This window comes from Osmerus mordax, chromosome 21 (genome assembly GCF_038355195.1).
Source record: "Osmerus mordax isolate fOsmMor3 chromosome 21, fOsmMor3.pri, whole genome shotgun sequence".
Lineage (NCBI taxonomy): Eukaryota > Metazoa > Chordata > Actinopteri > Osmeriformes > Osmeridae > Osmerus > Osmerus mordax.
In genome coordinates, this window is record NC_090070.1 from 7,501,414 (window position 1) to 7,518,357 (window position 16,944).

General features: G+C 45.4%; 1 protein-coding gene across 1 annotated transcript; it reads right to left on the reverse strand.

The window, feature by feature from the left end:
- Nucleotides 1-644: 644 nt before the first annotated feature.
- On the reverse strand, nucleotides 645-9,978 carry LOC136965045 (deleted in malignant brain tumors 1 protein-like). Its single transcript, XM_067259029.1, has 13 exons — nucleotides 9,891-9,978; nucleotides 9,067-9,654; nucleotides 8,478-8,864; nucleotides 7,645-7,968; nucleotides 4,625-5,206; nucleotides 2,961-3,521; nucleotides 2,596-2,679; nucleotides 2,103-2,290; nucleotides 1,846-1,994; nucleotides 1,501-1,746; nucleotides 1,269-1,428; nucleotides 1,113-1,188; nucleotides 645-1,018 (listed from the first exon to the last, which is right to left on the reverse strand). Exons 1-13 carry the CDS (start codon nucleotides 9,964-9,966, stop codon nucleotides 999-1,001), a joined length of 3,441 nt encoding a protein of 1,146 aa, XP_067115130.1. The 5' UTR covers nucleotides 9,967-9,978; the 3' UTR covers nucleotides 645-998.
- Between the last annotated feature and the right edge of the window lie 6,966 nt (nucleotides 9,979-16,944).

The window sequence follows — 16,944 nt, forward strand, 5'->3', positions numbered from 1 at the left end:
CCCCTGATCATAATACAGGTTATCTTTCACAAAATATCTTGGAACTTAAAGAGAAGGCACATAGTGTACAGAGAATGACTGGAATTCCCTTGAGGCATGGAACATTCAGAATGTTTCTTAAATGTCAAACAATTTGCAAATTCTGCTATGTTGTGTGTTCAAGATTTATTATTCAACCTTTTGTTTTTGTTTGTATGCTGTTTCTTTGTATGATGCACCAACTGGAGTAGCGCTCCTAATTACATTGTATGCAGAGCTGTACCATGGTGGATGGATGACTCAAATATGATTTCCACACAAATCCTCACATCCCAGATCTACATCATCATGATGGCTGTTAAAGATGAAAAGACATTGTGCCGCGAGATAGGCCCGATGACTTGGCCAAAGCAGGCACTGTTTACTACGGTACATTGATTAAAGACTGCCATCTAGTGTAAACATTGAGATCTACAGTTTTGAACTAGGAAGAAAAACATTCTTGTTTGAACCGACTTGAATATTTATACTGGCATAACAGAAAAACAGTATTAGTTGCTGCTTGTGTTTTATTTTCATCTCTGTTGATTGCTAATAATAACCTTTACTAACAAACTGTGGTTGAGGTCTGTGATTGAGGTTTGCAGCGAATAAATCTGATGATGGCAATTTTTACTTCTTTATTTGAGTCGGACTTCATCAAGCCTTGAGTATTACACATAAATCCCTGATTTTGGTCCAGATAAGTGATTAAGTTAAAGGGAAAGTAGTATGTTTATTTAGTAGGCTAAACTTATTTACCAATGTTCCCACTATTCCCTAGTATGCAATTTATAATTATAGAATGCAAACCTTCAGAAACAGTAACCCACAATTCAAAGCTTATAGTTATTTATATGCAGGGTGTTCTGTCATCATTTCCAGGGTTAAAACATTTCAAAGGAGACAGGAGAGAGCCTGAGCTGGTTGCCATAGGGATGGTCATGAAGCCGTTCTGAGGGAGGTGTGACTTCATCAGCTTACTCCAGACTCTGGCTCCCTGGAGGTCAGAGGTCAGGGAAAAACACAGTGTTACCAGGGAGACCGTTACTATGACAACATCAGGAGTCATCATGGCTGTGGTTTATACTCACAGGTGATTGGTCCGACTGAGACAGGTTGGAGGGGCACAAGTTCGTCGACAGAGCGGACAAACCTTCTGGAACACATCTGTGGAGAGACACCAGAGAGTCAGAGAGACCAGAGAGTCAGAGACCAGAGAGACCAGGAAGGAGGGTGGGAGGACTCACAGGAGAGCAGGAGGAGTTCCTCTGGTCACACAGGTTGAGGCTGCAGTGCAGGTAGACGTCCCTGTAGTCCCCCTGGAACAGGAACAGCAGCGCAGAGAAGCGAGCCTGGAGGGACAAGCCATTCTCGTCCACGGTCACCTGGTGACGGTCGGTAGAACACCTGGTGGAACAGGGGGGTTAGACAAACACATACACACACACACATTCTTTTCCTCTCTCCAGGCTCACATACCTGTGCTGGATGAGGAAGTATTTCAGGAGGTCATCAGGATCAGGGGAGTGGGTGGTGTAGCAGTCCTCCAAAACGACCACAAAGATGCCAGCGTCCGTCTCTTCAACAGACACACCCACATGCAGAGCAGAGCCCAGGGGCAGAGTGACACGGCCTGCTGGGTAAGGAGCTGTGTAGTTGGCATCACGGAACAGAGACATGGAGGTCCTGGCCTTGGCACCCTCATCTTTCACCGCACCTTCAAGTCTGTCAAGATATGGAACAAGTAAACAACAAAGTCAAAACCAACAAGTTTAAATTGGAAACTAAGTGTGTCAATGTTTGAGTTTGTGAGGGTCCACCTACTCCAGGTATGGTTTGATGGCCACATCCAGGCTAGCCACTGTCTCCAGAGGATAGGAGCAGGAGAAAGGGATCCTCAGGGGTTGAACCAAGTTCTCACTGAACGGGTAGACAAACAGACTGTTGGAGTAGATGGCGTGGCTGCCGTTGGTCTGGAGAGGGAAGGAGGAAGACAACGGGTTTTTAGAGACAGGCAGACAGGCAGGAATACGGAAAAACTGACAAAGATGGACAGACTGGTAGAGTAACCGTGTCCTCACCGTCAGAGTGGTTCCACAGCTGCCCTCCCTGCGCTCCACCTGGAACCACACCGTCCCGTTAATCTCCTGGGAGGAGCAGCGGGGGTCGGCCATGTGAGCAGAGGACGAGTCCAGACGTTTGGCCGCTAGCTGAGACTTGAGGAGACCCACATCAAGGAAGCTCCTCCCACACACCAGCTCTGGGGTGACTTTTGAAAAAAAGAGGGAATGAGAGAAAGAAAGACAGAGAGAGAGGTGAAAGAAGATAAGGAATTAAATAGAGAAAAATAAATAATTAAAATCCCTCCCAAATTTATTTTTGTAATCCTCTCCTTTAATAGATACTATCTAGACATACGGTACACAAATATGATTTTTCCTGCTTACATGTCAAAGTTCATGTCCCAATTGATGTGTACTGTGTTACTTTTGTCTAGTTGAAGATAAAAACACTTAATTCTCTCCTCATAAGTCCAGGTGACGTTATTTTGACTTGTGCAGTCTTTACACTTACTGGTGATGGTTGTGGTTGTTGGTCTGGAGGTGGCAGTAGTGGTTGGAGGAAGGGTGGTGGTGGTGGTGGAGTTCCCCCAACCAACTGGGAAGAGAGGTAAACAACACAATGGGTTTAAAACAGCTGTTTGACAACTGTAAAAAAAGAAAAAGAAAAAAAAAAAATACTGAGAGAATAAGCTAAATGAATGACAACTTTTAAATTGTTGAATCGTATAAATTCTCGTTATTTCTAACGTGATAATAGCTACAACAATTTTGGACAAATGTTTGAGACTATGACATGATAATGATGATAATGAACAATGACATAGCATTCCCAATTTCAGACAAAGTAATTACATGCAGTCCACAATGGTTACATACCTGCACAATAAGCCAAGTAACAAGCACTTGGTTGGACAAACTTGTAGACGTAGTAGTTGCCAGGACAGGCTTTGACATGGATGGGGTTTGACCTAAATGCACAGCAGTTGCCGTTGCCGGCGCCCCAGGACCATTTCCCACAGGTTCCCCGTTCCACCACGCCGTCTCTCAGCAGGGGGTGAGGGGTGGTGATCCACAAAGCGGCGTGGGTCCCACACATGTTCTCTTCCACACACGTCTCTGGCATCTGGGTACTGTTCCCCCCCAGGAACAAGCGATACCATCCCTGCCAACTGATATGCTGGTCACAGTGCAGGTTACCATCGTTTCTGAAGTCCGTTGAACGCCAGGCATCGTCCAGAACAGAGTACTGGCTACAGGGGTCAGCACAGCGAAGAAAACCGTTGACACTGACACAGTCCTGGCCTGCTGGGCAAGGTGTGCCCCCACACAGGAACACCACAGGAGGGGGAGTGGTGGAGGTAAGGGTGATGGTGGTGGAAGGAGGGGTGGTTGTGGTGGAAGGACGGGTGGTTGTGGTGGTGGAGTTTCCGCGACCAACTGAGAAGAGAGGTAAACAACACGACTGGGCTAAAGCAGCTGTTTGAAAACTGTAAACATTGAACAAATACAGAGAGAGTGAACGTCAACTCTAATATAGTATAATATATACTATATTTAAATTAACATATTAATTAATTAATTTAGTAAAAGTAAATGGGACGATAACTACCAATGAAACATAATTTATGTACACACAGTAGGCTAAGGGATAAATTTGACTAGTACTGGAGTTTGCCTTCACAAAGTAGTCTACACTATTTTTCAACAACACACTTGAGAGTGTATCATCTTGCTTATACCATGACCACTTGCCAAAGACAAAAAATATGTGCCATTGCCATTTACTTATATTTTAGATTTGTTATCAAATTCCACAAATAAATAGGAACTGATGTAGCGTTTTAGTTAACTAGTGTGTTTACTTGTTACCTGGAGGCATGATAAAAATGATGTTCATAATACCTGGAAAGCAAGCTTTGCCATCCAATAGTTAACACGTAGGGTATTTGTAATGGAACTTGCAAGACGACCTATCGATACGAGGTGCTAGTAGACCATAGTAGCAGAAAGTTATGCTAGCCCATCGCAACCCAAAGTCTTGACTGGAAAGTCAACTTCTACAGTGACCAGGTACCTAGCCATGAACAAACTTGTGTAACTTCCTTGCTAAAACACATTTCCAGTAAACAAATTATGCTAGCTAGTTTTGAATATAAAAAAAACATTTTTAAATGATTTACATCCGACACTGCCAGATAAGGAAAAATCTTGCCAGCGTAGTTAGAATTAGCTATTTTTTCAAATGGTTTTCTTTTGGATGAAATTCTGATTAGCTAACCAGCTGTAGGACAAGATAAAGTGGATATTTTATTTTCAGTGGAGAATGGAATTGTATCTACATGTTAATGAATTATCGCGTTTACTAATAATCCATGTGGACGCCAGTAATAATTGAACTGTGATGTGTAAACAGGCTCTTGGTTGTTGAAGAATAATGCACACCCATCCAAGTCAATCAGAATCAAGAATTCATCAAGGTCATGCAATTATAACTAATTATGACTATGACTGGTAACAAGCAGTCAACAATGGTTACATACCTGCACAATAAGCCAAGTAACAATTATTTGGTTGGACAAACTTGTAGACGTAGTAGTTGCCAGGACAGGCTTTGACATGGATGGGGTTTGACCTAAATGCACAGCAGTTGCCGTTGCCGGCGCCCCAGGACCATTTCCCACAGGTTCCCCGTTCCACCACGCCGTCTCTCAGCAGGGGGTGAGGGGTGGTGATCCACAAAGCGGCGTGGGTCCCACACATGTTCTCTTCCACACACGTCTCTGGCATCTGGGTACTGTTCCCCCCCAGGAACAAGCGATACCATCCCTGCCAACTGATATGCTGGTCACAGTGCAGGTTACCATCGTTTCTGAAGTCCGTTGAACGCCAGGCATCGTCCAGAACAGAGTACTGGCTACAGGGGTCAGCACAGCGAAGAGAACCGTTGACACTGACACAGTCCTGGCCTGCTGGGCAAGGTGTGCCCCCACACAGGAACACCACAGGAGGGGGAGTGGTGGAGGTAAGGGTGATGGTGGTGGAAGGAGGGGTGGTTGTGGTGGAAGGAGGGGTGGTTGTGGTGGAAGGAGGGGTGGTTGTGGTGGTGGAGTTTCCGCGACCAACTGAGAAGAGAGGTAAACAACACGACTGGGCTAAAGCAGCTGTTTGAAAACTGTAAACATTGAACAAATACAGAGAGAGTGAACGTCAACTCTAATATAGTATAATATATACTATATTTAAATTAACATATTAATTAATTAATTTAGTAAAAGTAAATGGGACGATAACTACCAATGAAACATAATTTATGTACACACAGTAGGCTAAGGGATAAATTTGACTAGTACTGGAGTTTGCCTTCACAAAGTAGTCTACACTATTTTTCAACAACACACTTGAGAGTGTATCATCTTGCTTATACCATGACCACTTGCCAAAGACAAAAAATATGTGCCATTGCCATTTACTTATATTTTAGATTTGTTATCAAATTCCACAAATAAATAGGAACTGATGTAGCGTTTTAGTTAACTAGTGTGTTTACTTGTTACCTGGAGGCATGATAAAAATGATGTTCATAATACCTGGAAAGCAAGCTTTGCCATCCAATAGTTAACACGTAGGGTATTTGTAATGGAACTTGCAAGACGACCTATCGATACGAGGTGCTAGTAGACCATAGTAGCAGAAAGTTATGCTAGCCCATCGCAACCCAAAGTCTTGACTGGAAAGTCAACTTCTACAGTGACCAGGTACCTAGCCATGAACAAACTTGTGTAACTTCCTTGCTAAAACACATTTCCAGTAAACAAATTATGCTAGCTAGTTTTGAATATAAAAAAAACATTTTTAAATGATTTACATCCGACACTGCCAGATAAGGAAAAATCTTGCCAGCGTAGTTAGAATTAGCTATTTTTTCAAATGGTTTTCTTTTGGATGAAATTCTGATTAGCTAACCAGCTGTAGGACAAGATAAAGTGGATATTTTATTTTCAGTGGAGAATGGAATTGTATCTACATGTTAATGAATTATCGCGTTTACTAATAATCCATGTGGACGCCAGTAATAATTGAACTGTGATGTGTAAACAGGCTCTTGGTTGTTGAAGAATAATGCACACCCATCCAAGTCAATCAGAATCAAGAATTCATCAAGGTCATGCAATTATAACTAATTATGACTATGACTGGTAACAAGCAGTCAACAATGGTTACATACCTGCACAATAAGCCAAGTAACAATTATTTGGTTGGACAAACTTGTAGACGTAGTAGTTGCCAGGACAGGCTTTGACATGGATGGGGTTTGACCTAAATGCACAGCAGTTGCCGTTGCCGGCGCCCCAGGACCATTTCCCACAGGTTCCCCGTTCCACCACGCCGTCTCTCAGCAGGGGGTGAGGGGTGGTGATCCACAAAGCGGCGTGGGTCCCACACATGTTCTCTTCCACACACGTCTCTGGCATCTGGGTACTGTTCCCCCCCAGGAACAAGCGATACCATCCCTGCCAACTGATATGCTGGTCACAGTGCAGGTTACCATCGTTTCTGAAGTCCGTTGAACGCCAGGCATCGTCCAGAACAGAGTACTGGCTACAGGGGTCAGCACAGCGAAGAGAACCGTTGACACTGACACAGTCCTGGCCTGCTGGGCAAGGTGTGCCCCCACACAGGAACACCACAGGAGGGGGAGTGGTGGAGGTAAGGGTGATGGTGGTGGAAGGAGGGGTGGTTGTGGTGGAAGGACGGGTGGTTGTGGTGGTGGAGTTCCTTTCACCAACTGGGAAGAGAGGTAAACAACACGACTGGGCTAAAGCAGCTGTTTGAAAACTGTAAACAATAAACAAATACTGAAAAGTGAATGACAACTCTAATTAACAAATGAATATGTTAATAAGTAAAAAAAATGGAGGTGTGGGAAAATCATGTATTCTATATTAGTTACTCATGTCATACAGTAATCAATACTGTGTATCATACTGTAATCAATACTGTGTATCAAACTGTAATCAATCCTGTGTATCATAATGTAATCGATACTGTATCAAAGACAGATTTGAAAGAAAGAGTAAGCACTGGCTTAGTAGGGGTCAAGTGGAGACAAGTACTGTGGGCAAGGGAAACCTTACACTTGACCATCTGAGCCTAGCTTCTAGCACTCTTGATATGGTAACCCGTCCTAAAATATCATGGCTGTTGGGTCTGTGATGTAGTATCTGCCTGATCGAATACCAAACACCTGTGATTAACTTGATATATTGACACTATAAGTCTACATTTGAATGTATTGCAAGTTGACCACACAACCACCAGGTGGCACATGGGAGCATGTTCTGGAACAGTAGTGGGGAATGTGTTCTGGAACAGGACTGGGGAATGTGTTCCCCCCCCCCCCCCCCCCGCGCGGTTGGTGCCCCCTGCTGGTAGTGCGGATGCACTTGGAAAATTGCCGCCCCCCTCTTCATGCCGCCCTAGGCGCCTGCCGACGTCGCCTATAGGAAGGACCGGCCCTGCATTTAACTGCCCTGCAATTGAAACATCGTTTAACACTCACCCTCACAGATGACCCCGGCATCTTCACCGTGTACACAGTTGTGTGAGCCGAAGGGCAGGTGGCTGCAGTTCGCCAGGGAGGACTCTGACCCCGAACACCTGACATCGTCCAGCCAGATGGGCCCGCTGCCCTGGCCGAAGCTGGCATATGATGGAGCAGACAGAGCGCTGCCACAGCCCAGCTGACTGCACACCACCTGGGCATCCTGCACGTCCCAAAAGTCATCACACACCGTCCCCCACTGGTCCTGGTGGTAGATCTCCACTCTGCCGGAGCAGGCAGGGTTGTCAGGGTAACCGTTGACCAATCTCAGAGGATCGACAGCTACAAAGTACAGATGGCAGCCCAGAGAAAGTTGCATGAAGATCACATCGTTATAGTTTACATGTGTTCATTTCCTGTTTGCGAGCAACAGTGTAAACAGTTTTAATAGAGCGAATGTGAATACATTTAAAGTTGAGGAAGACTTGCCAGAGCAATTGTATGCTGACACATTTATGAAAGATTGAATGAAAATTTACAAAATGAGCTCTTCTTAATTTCTGTGTTTGGGCACATTTGTAACTATGCCAACCTGGCTAAGTTGATACACAAATAATGAAACATCTTTCCATAAGCACAAACCCCTGTCCTGATTCAGTCGTTCACTATTCTGTGTTTGTGTGTTGTAGTGTCGTGTTTCTCCACTAGATGTCGCCTGTATTCGGCTCCTTCTTGTTGTTACAGCTGTGTGTCATTACTAAGAAGTCTGACAGCCTACCTCTATAACCCAGTCTTCTGCGTCACCCTCTGCCAGACTGTCTCGTGTGCGTTGCCAAGCCTCTCACACTCACCTTCACAGATGACCCCGGCATCTTCACTGTGTACACAGTTGTGTGAGCCGAAGGGCAGGTGGCTACACTCTGCCAGGGAGGACTCTGACCCCGAACACCTGACATCGTCCAACCAGATGGGCCCGCTGCCCTGGCCGAAGCTGGCATACATCGGAGCAGACAGGGCGCGGCCACAGCCCAGCTGACTGCACACCACATGGGCATCCTGCAGGTCCCAGTAGTCATCACACACCGTCCCCCACTGGTCCTGGTGGTAGATCTCCACTCTGCCGGTGCAGGAAGTGTTCCCCCCAGCCAGACGTAACTCCCCCTCTGCTGCTGAGGGGGTGGTGGGTACCAGGGTGGTGGTGGAAGGAGGGGTGGTGGTGGTGGAGATCCCTCGACTCTCTGTGGAAGAAGAGTAAACAACACGACCGTTATAAAAGTGAGTGTTATTCTAAATAAATACTGAGAGAATGATGACCAGTAGATATAGAGGGTCCCTAGCGACCAAATGGTATGTGTATACTGATTGAGTGTATATCAATGAATGACCATCAACTATGACTAAAAAACATTTCATTACGTGTAGTCCAAAATGGTTTCAAACCTGCACAATAAGTCGCATGACAAAAATTTGGGTTGACGAACTTGTACACGTAGTAGTTTCCAGGACAGGCTTTGACATGGATCGGGTTTGACCTAAAGTAACAGCAGTCGTTCCCCCAGTGCCCACACACACCGCGTTCCACCACCCTGTCTCCCAGCTGGGGGTGAGGAGCAGTGAGCCACAAAGGGGCGTGGGTCCCGCACATGTACTTTTCCACACACGTGTCTGGCATCTGGGTGCTGTTCCCCCCCAGGAACATGCGATACCATCCCTGCCAAACGAGGTTACTGTACCAGCCGAGGTCACAACGAATAGTACCATCATTGTAGTCTGTTGAACGCCAGGTATCGTTCAAAACTGAGTACTGGCTACAGGGGTCAGCACAGCGAAAAGAACCGTTGACACTGATACAGTCCTGGCCTGCTGGGCAAGGTGTGCCCCCACACAGGAACACCACAGGAGGGGGAGTGGTGGAGGGAAGGGTGGTGGTGGTAGTAGGAGGGGTGGTGGTGGTAGAAGGGGTGGTGGTAGTTGTTGGTCTTGAGGTGGTGGTGGTGATGGTGAAAGGAGGGGTGGTGGTTTGACCAACTGGGAATAGAGGTAAACCAACAACACAAGTTAAGCAGCTGTTTAAAAACTGTAAACAATTAATACTGAGAAGAAATTAAGTAAATAAACAAATTACGTAAATTGGAATGATTGTGTCTTATTGTATTTTGTTAAACTACAATCATATATGTGAGATAAATTGTCCATGATATACATTTCCTCTTTAGACTCGTCAGCAGATTTGCATTGCCAGAAACAACATGTTCACATCCTACCTGAAGCATGATGAAGAGCTTGTATGATCAGGAGTAACAACAAACCCTCTGACATCATCATCATGCGAGGCTTCATTCTCGTCAGACAACAAACCTTAAAAACATTTAAATTCACATATGAGCAACACAAGCTCAGGTTAGTTTGTTTGCTTGCTATAGGTTAGTTTGTTTGCTTGCTATAGGTTAGTTTGTTTGCTTGCTATGAAGGCGCACCATTGTCATCGCACTCACTCATGTAAAAAAAAGCCTTATTTCTAGAAAATGTGTCCTATTTTTAGTCTAAAAAGAAGAAGAATCTTGCCAAGCATTTTTCACATAATAAAAATAGTCTTATTTTGAGAAAATATATCAAACTTTTTCTTAATAAGATTTACCAACTAATATCAAGCTCGATTTAACTAGTACCAAGGTGTGGACATATTTAGATAATTATCCCAGCAGAGGAACAAGATTATCTTTCCTTATTTTAAGATTGAGACCACTTGCACAACTTCTTAAGAATCTTAAGAAATGACAGCCATTTTTTTTTATTTATGGTTATTATAAACATTATAAACATGAAAATACAGTTTAACATGACCGTTGACTGAAAAAGGGTTAGGTTTAGGAAAAAGGTGTTAAACAGTTCTGTGTTGCCCACTACCTTCTTACCAAATTAATTTCAAAACTTTCCATAACATTTCTATAACTTTTTGCAAAATGTCCATGTATATCTTATGAGCCACAGCTGTTGTAATAACAGAATAACAGTGTGCCTTTTACAATACATCAGATGAGGCTTTGTGTGGCCCAATCACATCCCCAAGGTAATATTTCATTGGGACATACACTATATCCTTGTGATAAAAGCTGTAATATGGAGTGAAATCTACAAGGTTATCGACAGATACCAGTTCAGTTGCTTGTGCCAAGTTTGGGATCTCTATTTGATATGCCATATAATCTCTATCATAACAAATGGTGTTTTTTTTTATTAAATTAATCGGTGTTGCCAATAAAGTCAAGCAAATACAAATATATAATCACAATGAAGTGCCCAGGTAGATGTTAGTACTTACATGCACTAGAATGTAGATCTGATGCTCTCTCCTCAGTCAAAGTGAAGTGATGCACTGATGAAAGTCTCAAATGGGCCTTTTTATTCTATTCTGTACCTGCCTGCTGCCAGCACAGGTAGGTGTGTTCTATGTCTAGAGTTAGGTAGACATAATTCCTCAAAATATAAAGCCACCATCATTGCCAACACTGGACAAGCAAGTTTTCATGCCAAGAGAATGCTACATTTACTGGAACATGTATAATCACACTGTGGGTGTGTTCCAAATTCCATCATGCCTGCTTCATAGCTAGCTGCACAAAGGACACCCAATCAGGTTGTGTGATTAGCTGTGTGAGTGATTAGGCCTAGACGTGTCATATTTACTCCCTGCACTATATACCCACTGTTTGTGCATCGCTTTGGACAAAAGTGTCGGCTAAATGACTAAATGAATGATTGTAGAAAGATGACCAAGCTTAGAGTGGTCGCTGTCCGTGGTGCTGCAGGGGTCCACAAAAGGAGGTCCAAAGCATAACTGGTATATGTTTGACAAAGCAAAACTCACACATTCGATTAATAACTTAATTCGATTTCCATCTATCCTTAACCCTTGTGATATCTTCCGGTCATTCTGACCCATCAGTCGTTGTGACCCACCGTCGTATTGCGACAACTTTACCGCATACTGTCTCAGACCCCCCACATTGTGAAGGTTAAAAGAAAATTACTTGTATTTGTTTTTGTATTGGGTAAAATTGGGTAAACACAACGATGGTTCGTTATGAACCTTTGGGTCATGTGACCCGAAGGCAGCACAAGGGTTAAAATGTGTTCTTTTCATGAATGACCATGAAACGTAGTAGACCCCATAGTCTGCGCTCTGATTGGACGACCTTTGGTTTGAATTTACTAGAAGGAAAAGAACGCAACTACACTCATCTAGCAAGTTTCTGTGCCAAGTGCACATCACACAACTCCTGCATTCAGGGATGGACTGGGACGAAAAAATAGCCCTGGCATTTTGGCTCAGACCGGCCCACCACAATAGGTTGGTCGGTCAGACACCTGCTCCTCTGCCTGACAGGTGCCATGGCCAATCACCTCTCCTCCATGTTCTATGTTCACCTGTCTTTGCAAAATGTCAGGTACTGTAGGCTTAGAAACTGAAGCTACAGCACTAAACATGTCGGTTATTTTTGCACATGTTGAGGCATCAACCTCTTTTTTAAAGACTGAAACTTTTTTGGGCCCACAACTTCTCTGCATCCCCATTGCCCTTGCGCTTTTGTTTCTCCATCCTAATCCACAGATTTTTGTCTCTGAGCCACTGCATCTGACACAAGAAACAGAGAGGGAGGGGTGGAGCCTGTTAAGAGATGTGATTGGGCCAGCCCAGTGTCAGTATGGAAAATTAACCAATGGGCTGCTGTCCCTGCTTTATGGGCCGGTTGTTGGCCAATTTTAAGTTTATAAAAAATATATATATAAAGATTTACATATATATATTAAATATCATATTGGCCCCAAGTGCGTCGGCCCACCGGGCATTTGCCCGGTATGCCAGATTACCAGTCCAGGGCTGCGTTTCCCGAAAGCATCGTAAGCCTAAATTGATCGTAGAATCCATCGTAGGACGAATCTTAGTTTTACAAGCTGTTCCCAAAGACATCGTAGCTAAAGTGTCTTTTGAAAATTCGTAGCTCTTGAAAGCACATAGATTAGCCTACTCCTTACAAGCATGTTTGGAAAACGCATGGAAGAAATATCGATGTTTTTTTGCTCGATCGTTGCTACGATCCATCGTTATCGGGAAACGCAGCCCAGGCCTGCATGCCTGCATTCTTATTGTATGAATGTCTCTCATTTCCAGAGGAACCAGAGGAACAGGAACTGTCAAGTTATCTGATCCACTAATCGGACAGGTTCACACGAAACAATGACAGGGCTTTCTAGTCACACTATGTACTGTATGCTTGAAGCTTTTCCCCTGGAGGGCAGGGTGCACAGGTCCAGGGTTGGAGGGCAGGGTGCACAGGTCCAGGGTTGGAGGGCAGGGTGCACAGGTCCAGGGTTGGAGGGCAGGGTGCACAGGTCCAGGCTTGGAGGGCAGGGTGCACAGGTCCAGGGTTGGAGGGCAGGGTGCACAGGTCCAGGGTTGGAGGGCAGGGTGCACAGGTCCAGGCTTGGAGGGCAGGGTGCACAGGTCCAGGGTTGGAGGGCAGGGTGCACAGGTCCAGGGTTGGAGGGCAGGGTGCACAGGTCCAGGGTTGGAGGGCAGGGTGCACAGGTCCAGGCTTGGAGGGCAGGGTGCACAGGTCCAGGGTTGGAGGGAAGAGTGCACAGGTCCAGGGTTGGAGGCTCTGAGGCGCACACGGTACACAAGGTTTAGAAAGCCTGAGGAATAGTAACATAGAAAGCATGAGGAATACTTGATTTGTAGCGGAAATGTTTCCCTTCCTTCAGGCTTTAGCTGATCGATGTTTTTTTGCTCGATCGTTGCTACGATCCATCGTTATCGGGAAACGCAGCCCAGGCCTGCATGCCTGCATTCTTATTGTATGAATGTCTCTCATTTCCAGGAACTGTCAAGTTATCTGATCCACTAATTGGACAGGTTCACACGAAACAATGACAGGGCTTTCTAGTCACACTATGTACTGTATGCTTGAAGCTTTCCCCTGGAGGGCAGGGTGCACAGGTCCAGGGTTGGAGGGCAGGGTGCACAGGTCCAGGGTTGGAGGGCAGGGTGCACAGGTCCAGGGTTGGAGGGCAGGGTGCACAGGTCCAGGCTTGGAGGGCAGGGTGCACAGGTCCAGGGTTGGAGGGCAGGGTGCACAGGTCCAGGGTTGGAGGGCAGGGTGCACAGGTCCAGGCTTGGAGGGCAGGGTGCACAGGTCCAGGGTTGGAGGGCAGGGTGCACAGGTCCAGGGTTGGAGGGCAGGGTGCACAGGTCCAGGCTTGGAGGGCAGGGTGCACAGGTCCAGGCTTGGAGGCTCTGAGGCGCACACGGTACACAAGGTTTAGAAAGCCTGAGGAATAGTAACATAGAAAGCATGAGGAACACGTGATTTGTACCGGAACTGTTTCCCTTCCTTCCGGCTTTAGCTGTTGTCATCTCAAGGAATATTGGGCCCCTTTAAAATATTCCACTGGTCTTCTCAAAGTATCAGATGAGCTAAAGTCTGGATTAAAAGACTTGCCCCTCGTTATCAACACATTGGAAGCAATCGCTTTCATTGACAAAGAAATGCTAAGATTTTGTTTTAGAACCTGTCTGGGATGCTGTCACGACCCCATCCCCTTGAACTTGTTTTCCCTGTCTGTCTGGTTTGTTCTGCGTTTTGTGTTCCGTTCCTGAACGTACCCGGTTCCGATTTCCGTGCAACGAAGGCAATGCGGGAATTCCCGTCACTCCCGCCCAGGGTCACCGGCAGGAATTTCGGGCCGCATACATCCAAATATATATTGTTTTTCTGTTTTTCTATTTTTTCAACCCTGGACCTGTGCACCGTGCCCTCCAAGGGGAAATGCTTCAAGCGTACAGTTAGGAATTGTCCTAACTTCCCCCCCTATACGGCGCCCCTGCTCCCGCCTGGCCACCAGTAACCACTGACCTGCACATTCGTCACCACCATCAACCTCCCATCACCCGTACTCACCTGTCTACACGTCTGGAAATACCTCTTCAGTTATTTTTGTGTCACCAATAAATACCACCTTTTTCACCAGCTACCTTGTCCTGGTCTGCGTTTGGGTTCAGTTACTGGGGATAGTGACAGATGCCTTCATTGGGGGTTGAACTAATCTGTCTGTCTGGCATTACTACATGTTTTGGTTGTTCCATTAAAGCCAAATCACTTAAACACAATTATAATGCTGAATGGAATTTTCCTACATTGAAACATCTCATGTGATTTTGAATAGCATAGAACAAAGGGAATCTGGAGGACAGGAAGGGGTTACATGTAGGTCAGTGAGGACAGGAGAGAAGGTGATTGTTTATCTGACAGGATCACAATTCCTTGCCAACAAACAATACAATACAACAATGCTAGCCAAGCAGGTTTCTGTGCCAAATGAACACTGAATGACTTTCATGTGACTAATGCGTGAATGTCTTTCATTTCCTGACACAAGCAAGTGACTAGCGCTACAGTCTGCCTTTGAGGGCATGGGTGAACAGGGACATATTGAATGTATTTCAATAATAATGAAGCATATTTTGCATCTTTAGACGAATGTCTTCATTTGGGTATTGTGTGCTTCTTTATTCTTCTTCTGAAGATTTGACACAATAAAGCAGCCTGTTGGTATCTATACAATATGTGTCCATTCCCAGTTCAACATTCCTCCACTCTCTTCCTCCTCTCTCCTCCTCCACCTCTCCTCCTCCTCTCTCCTCCTCTCCTACTCTCCTCCTCTTCCTCTCTCCTCCTCCTCTCTCTTCCTCTCTCCTCCTCCACTATCTTCTCTTCCTCCTCTCCTCCTCCTTCTCTCTTCTCCTCTCCTCCTCTCTCCTCCTCCACTCTCATCCTCCTCTCTTCCTCCTCTCTCTTCCTCTCCCCCTCCACTCGCCTCTTCCTCTCGCCTCCTCTTCTCCTCCTCCGCTCTCCTCTCACCTCCTCTCTCCTCTTCCACTCTCCTCCACTCGACTCCTCCTCCTCTCTTCTCTCCTCCTCTGTCTTCCTCTCTCCTACTCCTCCTCTCCTCCTCTCACCTCCTCCTCTCTCCTTCTCCTCTCTTCCTACTGCAGCAGTGAGACTACTTGGTAATGAGAAATGAAAGAAGGGGTTTGACATTTCCAGTAAAGGAGAGACACTATAGGAACATGAAAGTTCTGCAGTGTTCACGCGGCACAGACACCCGCTTGACTGGATTGGTGGTATTGTGTGTTGTTGCACAGGATTAGAGTATGACCTACATTTCTCATAACCAGTTTGCTCCAATGCAAGGATAGTATATCTCGTCCAGAGTAGACTGGTAAAAGGCAATACTGGACTAATGTGAGGCCTGACACCACCATCGGTTTTGCGGTTCGTGTCAGACGATCCAAAACACACTTTACAGAAGGTTTAGAAAAATACTTTACTTGGAAGGACAGTCACATGGCACATGGTTCAGGACGGAAGACTCAGGAGTCAGTTAAAGAAACTTTATTGACAATACAAATAGGTTCGATCAATATTGAATTTGTTAACATTGTAAACAAAATGAATAAATGTAAACACATAAATTGAAATACATAAAAACAAAATAAAAGTTCCTTGCTTTGGGTCCAGTCAGCTATTTTGCTTGCGCTGAAATGTACCCAGTAAAGAGGTGATGGCACCAAGGACTCCTTACCTTCTGACTCCTTTCCCTGCATGCAATTACACAATACTAATGCTGCTCAACACTGCTACGGCCCCACCTCAAATAAGACTAGCCGCACGCCCTGATGATTCCCCCTAGTCTTACTGTAGTCCTACTCAAATCTAGAACAGTGGCTGACGCAAATTTTGACATACATTTAGGGTTAGGGTTTAGGTTTGGGGTTTAGGTTTAGGGATGAGGGTTAGGGTTTGGATTTAGGGTTAGGATTTAGGGTTTAGGGTTAGGGAGGAGGGATGGACTAAACATCCGATGAGCAGAGTACACAACCTGGATCCAGTAGTGAACCGCTCTCTTTGGGTCTGCGAAGGTGGTTCAGGCAGGAGGACTCAGTAGTGTTTACTTGAGGGTGATACTTTATTGCACACGATACAATACATGATTGTAATACTTGAATTTGGCATAATGGTTTTGCTTGCAGTGGCTCCCTGCCGCACCCAACGGAGACACCGCCTCGACATCCGAGCAGAGAGCAGCGAATGCATTCCCCAACACAAAACCAAATGCCAATCGAGACAAATGTATGAGACGGCTGCGTGTATGTGGAGCCCTTGATGTGCCTGAATGTGAATTGAGATAAGCGTCATGTCAGCCATACTTACCCTCAGCATTGTATCTCAGAACAGACGGTGCCCCTAGCTGCAT